General features: G+C 27.4%; 1 protein-coding gene across 3 annotated transcripts; it reads left to right on the forward strand.

Annotated features, from left to right (window-relative positions):
- Positions 1–171: 171 nt before the first annotated feature.
- On the forward strand, positions 172–9,002 carry LOC126899978 (troponin I). Of its 3 annotated transcripts, none has more exons than XM_050675296.1 (12): positions 172–281; positions 482–536; positions 608–736; positions 803–926; positions 1,099–1,199; positions 2,657–2,700; positions 2,766–2,907; positions 2,971–3,009; positions 6,083–6,284; positions 6,610–6,768; positions 6,924–7,244; positions 8,489–9,002. In XM_050675296.1, the coding sequence occupies exons 2-12, from the start codon at positions 525–527 to the stop codon at positions 8,500–8,502; spliced, it is 1,287 nt and encodes a 428-aa protein (XP_050531253.1). In that variant the 5' UTR covers positions 172–281; positions 482–524; the 3' UTR covers positions 8,503–9,002. The 3 variants fall into 3 exon arrangements, with proteins under 3 accessions (XP_050531253.1, XP_050531254.1, XP_050531255.1); XM_050675297.1 differs by lacking the exon at positions 1,099–1,199 and adding an exon at positions 2,107–2,207; XM_050675298.1 differs by lacking the exons at positions 6,083–6,284; positions 6,610–6,768; positions 6,924–7,244; positions 8,489–9,002 and having other exon boundaries at positions 173–281; positions 2,971–3,232.
- The last annotated feature ends 239 nt before the right edge of the window (positions 9,003–9,241 follow it).

The raw sequence follows: 9,241 nt of genomic DNA on the forward strand, positions 1-9,241 counted from the left end.
ACTAAAAATAGCCTCTATATGCTGGGCGTCGTATGGAAAAAATAGTATACATATATACTATGCTAGCAGTGTCTTTTGGTATTTCGCCCGAGTCTTACAGTACACATTAAATTCGATGGCTAAAAGTAAAAGCTTTGCGCTATAAATAAATCGGGGCGGTCTTGCCGACCAATCGCTGACAGTATTGTATGTCAACCGTATAGACCATCTCATCCTAGATGAAACAGTGTTAAAGAGCTCATTCAATCCGGTGAAGACAGCTGTGCCGCCGACTAGCTCAGGTTAGAAAAAAATTATGGAATTATTTTTTATATCATATTTTGAGTTATTTGAATTTCCGGACTTGCTGTAAAATTCTAAAACTATTTTCTTTTACGGCATAGCAAGTCTAGTAATTAATAACATACAGTATTAATGTGTTGAAGAATTTTAAAATATCGCTAATGTTTTACTAAAATGTATTTGTTTTAAATAATTGCAGATTTTTTGTTCATATATCAAGTTTAAGTAACAAATCTACAAACATGGATGATGAAGTGAGTTTAAATTAATTATTCCTCTACACTAACGTTTTCAGTATACTAATTGTAACACATGCGGATTATAGGCTAGGAAAGCAAAACAAGCGGAAATTGACCGCAAAAGAGCCGAAGTACGCAAACGTATGGAAGAAGCTTCCAAAGCCAAGAAAGCCAAGAAAGGTTTCATGACTCCAGACAGGAAAAAGAAACTTCGTGTAAGAATTAATTGTTTATTTTTGATTTGCCTACTATTGAGTTATAACTAGTGATGTTCGTCACAGTTGCTTTTGAGAAAGAAAGCCGCTGAAGAATTGAAGAAAGAACAAGAACGCAAGGCAGCTGAGAGGAGGCGGATCATCGAAGAAAGGTGCGGACGTCCCAAGAACGTTGATGACGCTGGTGAAGGTAAGATGATGTCATATTTTAGTTTTTTACAATAACATAAATTTACTATACAAAATATTTCATTTACGTGCTAAGTATTTATGAAAATGAATATTTTTTTATACAATTCTCAATTATTTAAACATATTCTCAAGAACTAAAGTATATTTAATTTTGTTTTGGTGCACATTAGATGCCATTAAAACTATTTGCAAACAATACTATGAAAGGATTCTCAAGTTGGAAGATCAAAAATTCGATTTAGAATACGTCGTGAAAAAGAAAGATTTCGAGGTTAGATAGGCCAAAATGCTTTGAAATGCAAATAATGGCGAATTAAATTTTTAATTATACTTTAATAGTGATACGCAGAATGAAAAATTCATTTAAATTTTTAAACCTATAGATAATCTTATGAACTCATATATTTTATTTAGACATGTTGATAAAACTAGTTAATGTATGTCTAAATATCAGTTTTGAATCAATTTTAACTTTTTGACACTGAACGGAAACACGGTTATTAAGAAAAATAATTTTTTCATTTTGTGTAACAATAAAGTAGCTAGCTGTTTTTAATTTTCGCGTATTACACAATTTTGACGCTAAAAATACGATTATGTTACTTTTTTGTTATGTAAATCATTTTGTATTTCGCTTTATAACATATTAACGGCAGCCGTCCCTTTTTTTGGCTTGACGTCAAAGAGCAAGGGCGTCGAGATTTATATTTTTTTGCTCTGGCCGACATTAACGCTTAGATAAAATGAAAAAACTACACACAGATGCGTAGCGCGCACGAACACTAATTTGTTTGCCAAAAACGCTCACAGTTAACGTAACGGCTTCAGATTACCATTAAAGCAACTATGACAGTTTTGTATGGTAATAAGCCTTTCATTTAAACAATTGATTTGAAGAGATACTCCAGTAAGACAATTTTTTCCAGGGAACTGGTTGATTCACCAGAGTTTAAATGTATTTTTTTAAATCAAACCTTAACATAGGAATTTCTCGAATTCTATATGGGTAAAAAGTTTGAGAATAAACTCAGTAACAATAAAAATAAAATTACAATTTAAGCATAACTAATACTATTTGAGATTATTTTTAAACATTTAGGTTGTTTTCTTAATGGTTATAAGGGTTTTATTTGTTTTCATCATATAATTCAACTATTATATGGTATTAATACGTTTAGAGGAGCTTGCTGAGATTTGTGAAGAACTTTGGAAGCGCGTTTACAATTTGGAAGGTATAAAGTTTGATTTGGAAAGGGATTTCAGAATAAAAGCTTTCGAGGTAAATCGTTGAATTTTTCAGCATGTAAATGTGATAAATTACCCGAATGCACAATCAAATTACGTTTTTATTATAGCTTCTGATTGATCACCTTATTCCCTTAAGACTATTGTTTTTTATTTAATCGATGAATTGTTTTTATACTTAGAAATATACCACTAAATAATAGTAGTCCTAAATAGTAATAAAATTGAAATTTTTGAAAATTATTCTTATAACTTATCTTAACTTTATTAATTAAAAGCTCTACATAATTTTATTGTCTACTTTGATAATTAGAGTATTATAATTTAATTTTCATTAACATTAGACTATAAACCAAATCGTGTTTTTTATCTTTCAGTGTGAAGTAACTTTTTAGCGTTGTAATAAATTATTAGTAGAATGTTTGCTTTTCTTTAATTAATTTCCATCAATTAGAGTGCACAATAATTTAACCTTTTTTACAGATCAGCGAATTGAACAGCCAAGTTAATGACTTACGAGGAAAATTGTAAGTGTAACTTAATAAAAAAATAATAAATCTGTGACATATCATTTATTATATTTTGTCAACAGCGTCAAACCAACATTGAAAAAGGTGTCTAAATATGAAAACAAATTTGCCAAACTCCAAAAGAAAGCTGCCGAATTCAACTTCAGAAACCAGTTGAAAGTTGTAAAGAAAAAGGAATTCACCCTGGAAGAAGAAGACAAAGAGGTGTGTTAAATACTCAAATTGAAATAAAATCTATATGATCATCATAATTTTGTGTTCCTACAGAAAAAACCAGATTGGTCGAAAAAGGGAGACGAAAAGAAGGTAGTGGAAAACGAGGCATAAACTCCAACACCACTCCATTGTTGTGTATCCTCCGCCAATTGAATACGTTTTTATCCAGATTTTATTTATTTCATTTATTACTCTATATTACATTTTATGTTCTACTATTATGACTTCACCACCAGCATGTAATTGTTATTAACTATATAACCAAAATATTTGTTGCCGGAAGCGGCGTACTATAAATGACTCATTAAAGTTATTTTGTGTAAAATTTTATTAACAAAACATGTGTACCCTGTATTCCTATATACATAATGTTAAACTTATTACCTCTTCCACACTCGTTACCAAAGCACATATTAATACCACCGATATTACTTTTTTTGCAAACCAGTTGCATTATTGAAGTGATTTTTGTAAAGATCAATCTGATTAGTTAAATTCGAAATAGGGATCATTATTTACGGGCTTGTTTTTTTAATACTACCTTTAATTTTAAATTTCAACAATTCGTGTTAGAAGACTTTTAGTTTCTCGTACTATTCAGTCTTAATAAAATGCAAAATATTCAAACTATTTTGCTGTATCATTATAATCTAGATATTTAGAGTTATGTTATAACAAACTGAGATTTATGAGTGACCAAGAGAAATAATACAAATATCGCCTGTCGTCTTACATTGTATCTGTTCTTGGATGAAAGATATGTAAAACAAATTCTTGAAATATTTTTTTGAAAAACTCGATACGCGATAATCACACAATAGTTTTTCATCTTTTTTTTATAATCACTGAAATCCCTAACACATAAAAATATTTGATGTCACATAAAATTCTTATGCATGTTTTTAAAGTGTATATTCTAAAAGCATGTTTCTCTTCAAGGGATTTATTACCTCCCAAAATTATTTTATGGTTCTTCAGATTTTTACATCAAATTTACCTATCAGAAAAGAAAAATTTTAAAATAAAAACATTAGATTTTTTAGTTTGAGAAATTATTATCTCTATTTTCGCCACTGACGACAACTTTACTTTTAAAATAATTACGTTAAGTCATGAAACTTTCCATAAAACTTATGAATCTTAACGTATAATATAGGCAAGTAACCAACTTTTAGGTTTTTAAAAAAATAAAAATTACTTTTCAAGTAAAATTTATCATAAATAAGTAATAATCAATATGATTAAAATTACTTGTACTTATTATTTTTTAGACAATTTTTAGCTTCGATGCGAAGCTGAGAATGTATTAATTTTAACATGATGTGTTTTTTTTTTGTGTGTGTCTGTCATTACTTTTTCTCATATCTCACTGGACGATTTTTCTCAATGATACGTCAAAAGATCACAAATCATATTTAGTTAAAGACATTACCCTCTAAAATTGAAAATGTTGCCCTCATTCCCCGTAAATAGTGAAAATCCCCCAAAAAATTACGATTTTTAAAATTGGTAAAATTAGACATTTTTTTAACTTTTTTCAAAAATTGCCATAACTTAATGAAAAATAAACGAATCCAAATTTTTTTTTTTTTTTTATTGAAACCATAGATAATTTTCTTTTATTTGATACAATTTTTTTTGAAAATCTGACCCTTTATTTGCTTACAGGGAAGATTCAAAATAGTAACTTCTGCACTATAATTTTAATTTTTTAACTTAATATTTAAAAATGTTCTGGAAATATTACAAGCTTCAAACATATGGTAAAATAAAGCTAATGTTATGTGCTATAAAATCAAAAAAAAAAAATTTGTCCCGACGATTTATCTTATCATCATGTGCAAATGATTGTCGTAGTTAAAAAACATACAATTTGGTGTTAAAATTTACGATTTCATATTTTATTTTTTCAACTTTAAATTACTATAACTTTTCAAAAAATGTACGGATCAATACAATTATTTTTTCATAAATACTTTATGTTTACTTCTTTCATTTGATATACATTTTTTGAAAATCTGACTTCAAAATAACAATTTTTACACACAAGTTAAACTTTTTCAACTCAATTTTTGAAAATTTTCCGGAAATATTGACACTTTTATTTAATCTTAAATTAAAACTTATGTAATATACAATACTATGAAAACAAAAATGTCGAAATGTAGTGAACATAGTTATCATATTCAAAAGTATACTATTTTTGTGTTAAAATTCTTGGTATTGTTTTTTAATTTATTTTAATATTCCTTATAATGGGATACATTGATTTTCATGAAAAATATATAAATTTAGTTGATATAGAATATAAAGTTAAACTTATTTAAAATTTTTTTTCTTTTTAGTTGAAAAAAACATTTGAATCAGCTTAAATTGCCAATTTTATCAAATACGAATGCGACGAACGTTTGCCGATTTATTTATTCTTTTTGAGTCAGAATTTTGCTTTTGAATAATCCATAAATTTCATAAAATTAAATGCTATCTACCGATTTGCATCGAAGCGTTTCTTATGATAGTGATTTTAATCACTGTCAGATATCATCTATACTAGTTCCAACTATGCCACGTTCACACTGTGCCGCGACCCCACTGTGCTATCGTATTATTATTATTATACATTTTTAAACTTTCTCTCTTTACATTAAACTATTTTTGTTTGATTAATTAATTATACATTTTTCTTTTTAAATATTATAACTTGTTTTAACAAAAAATATTAAATAAATTAATCATTGATTTTAATTTTAAACAAAATCATAAAATCCTAATTTTACTTGCCTATAGTTCCATTATATGAATAATAGAAACATAAGTAATCTAACTTCAAAAAGTTCTTTTAAGACATTCGCGTTAGAAAATTTGCACAAATATATATGTAAATTAAACATAATAATTATATTCTAGTAGAAACTAATCGAGCTAGCTTAAGGCATTTTCGTAGAATGTAATCAAGCCGGCAAAGAATATTATTTTTTTTTTATCATTTTATCAATAGGATTCCTTTGTTATATATTTTGTATAACTACAGAATTAAACTGAGGTAAGAGATTATAAAATCATTTTTAGTTCAATATTTATGTTTTCAATTCCTAATGTTTTTTTCATTGTAGTTCATTTGAAATTTCAATAAATAATTATATGATTTTAAATAAACTTTAAGGGTGAAGGAGAAGATGATGGAACAGAAGACGACAATAAGACAGATGATGGTCTTACAACGGAAGGTGAATCCATTGCAGGTGATTTAACCGATGCTACCGAAGATCACCCTCAAAGTGACGCAGAAATTATTGAACATTTAGAACCAGAACCCGAACCCGAACCAGAACCAGAACCTCAACCACCGTCACCAGCTCCTGAGGGTAATGAAATAGTGTTATTGATTATATTTAATGTCAAAAATAAAATACAACAAATAAGTAGCAGATTTACATGGGAATTCAAAGGACTGGATCACTTCAAACACCGATATTTTTATATTCTTTAATATGTAAAATTCTGATTCGTATTTTAATTAATTTTTTTCTTTGGGGCGCCCCAGAAAAATATTGAATTTTTTAATTTAATATATAGTTTTTTTTTTTATATAAATATAATTCTAAAACTTTAAAAAGTATATATTATTTTTTTTAATTAAGTAATTATATTATTTATTTGTAAGATCTTTATATTTTGTTTACCAAATAGAACTTTGGGCGTACCTAAAAGACACAGTTTGCTCAAACAATCCTTTAAGTGTCGATGACCTTGTGGATAAACTAATGACCGCTGTAACGGCTATACCGCAACCATTATTGAATTCAGTTGTCAAAGACACAATCAAGAAACAAAAATCAATAGATGAAGGTATATTTATTATTAATTATTCAATTAAATTTATAAATTTAAATAATTTAAAAATGTTGACTCGCTCCACCAAATTTTATTTCGTTAATTCATAAAAGAATTTGTAAATAAAATTACTAGCTAGTAGTATTTTTGCTTACAATGATAAATTTTAGGACTCGAAGGAGGACCACCAGTTGAAGACACTTCAACTGATCGCGTAGCACCTGCTGATGGTTGTGCATCAGCAGATCCTGCTGATCCAGCATCAAATCCAGTTGATCTTGAAGCAAATCCTACTGATCCTGCAGTTTCAGTTGATCCATCGGTGCCAGTTAATCGAGAACTGTCAACTGAACAAGGTGCGCCGGTTGATTCATCAGCTCCAGTAACAGAAACTGCAGCAACGCCAGAAGGTGAACAACCACCTCCTATTATCACCGAAGAAGTTCCAACTAAAGTTGCAGAAACAACGTCAGTAGCAGATGCACCACCAGGTATCCCTTTAAATATTTAAATACACTTCGTTCGAATATTACAGAAAATAGTATTTATAATGTAAACATTTGGACGTTCAAATTTATTAGTTATTAAAATATACTTTTAAAAAATGGCATGTAGCACTGCAGTAATCATTCGTGTCATGTAATATTTTTGGTTTTTAGTAATTAAAATTTATTTTGTGTAACAAAATGATTTTTTTATGAATTAACGGATTTGATCTATGATTCAGATTGGTGGTATTTTTTCAATCTATGCTAATCTGGATTAGAAATCAAATACTGATCAATCCGATTTCTTTCTCAGTTCTAGTCGATAGTACTTGATGAAAAAAAACTGTTTATTTTTCATTTTTTGGTAATACTTTTATACTTTAATCTGAAACAATAATGTTACCTATTCAAGTTCCCCTCAAAATTATCTATCATAATTATACATAAGTAAAAGACTTTTAAATTCAAATGAAAATGTTTACTTAAAATGTAATATATTCACTAGCATTCTGAAGCAATAGCACAAAAAAGGCTACAATTTTATAAAATTATTGATCTACAAAAAATTGGAGGTTTTGTACAGCTCACTCGATAAATAATAATTCGACGGACTACCTCTGACTATTTATATTTTATAATTTGAAAATCGCTCTTAACTGAGATTACTCATTAGTTATTTACTTGGAAACAAACATATGTGATTTTTTTCCTTCCAAAATGTTTAAAGGTAATATTTTTTTTTATAAAAGTCTTAAATTCAAAAGTAAAATATTCAAACAAGCTCTTTTGTTTATTTTATAATTTTTCTTAAAAATAGATATAAAAAAACTAATATTGAAAAATAGTATCTTAAAAATCTATTTAAATAGTTACGATTTTTTTTAAATTTTCATGTTGTTTTTTTCACTTGATATTGACAACTCCGTTATTTTAAAATCGCTTAATAAAAACAATTTTCGATTGCATATAGTAATTCTGATTAAAAATATTGTAAAAATAAAACTAATTAAAATAATAAAATTAAACAGTCAAGATCAATTAGCTTTTTTTATCGTGAAGTTTTTCGTATAGCCATACCCCTCCAGGGTTGTCTTTTACTACGTCGTGTTATTTGAAAAATATTATATTTGTCTATAATTTATCACTAGATGTAAAATGTTAAGAATTCCTCATTAATGTAAAAATGGCTTTAATAAAAAAATAATTAATTTGTTCTCCCTTTCCTAAACCGATTGTTCATTTTTCAGCCGCTGCCGAATGATAAACATGTTTAAAACCACTTGCAAACCAAGGAATATTTGATTAAAGCACGTCTTCGATGTTTTTTACTTTAACATAGATTTGACTACTGGATGAATCACTGTAAATGTTTAAATTTTATTGTACTTTTTTGTTTTCATTTCGGATTGGGTCATTGGATGTTATAAAGTATATACAATGAGTACAATTCAGTGAGTAGCCGCTTATTTAACATGTAACAAATGAAAAATGTGTAAAAACACATCAAATATTAATATTTAATTTGTTTTTATTATGCAACTTGTTTGTAAATAAAAACCTTCATGTGATTAGTCAAACGATTAATTATTTATTTATTGATTCTGTACTTATAAAATAAAAGTATGTTAAATAAAAAATTAATGTTAAATTTTACAAGTGTACATGTTTGTGTATAACCTTGATTCCCAATTACAAATAAATCATTTACTTAAGGGTATAATGAGTTTGTTTATGATCAAATATAATCTTGTGTTACCAGAATATTATGAATTTTATGTGATGCAGTTACTGAGAAACGACAAACAATATTTAATATTTAATACGATTTTGATTCATTTCAGGACTCAGGATATAGACAAACATTAACAAAGTAGCTTTGGGGCTAAGTCCCCCAAAAATTATATCACTTCTATATCAAAATTGTATTTTTACTATTATTATTAAAGATAACTCCCTTGATTAATTTAATTAAATCATCTCATTTTATTATATCTTCGTCA

The sequence above is a fragment of the Daktulosphaira vitifoliae genome, unplaced genomic scaffold (genome assembly GCF_025091365.1).
Source record: "Daktulosphaira vitifoliae isolate Bord-2020 unplaced genomic scaffold, ASM2509136v1 Scaffold_2, whole genome shotgun sequence".
NCBI lineage: Eukaryota > Metazoa > Arthropoda > Insecta > Hemiptera > Phylloxeridae > Daktulosphaira > Daktulosphaira vitifoliae.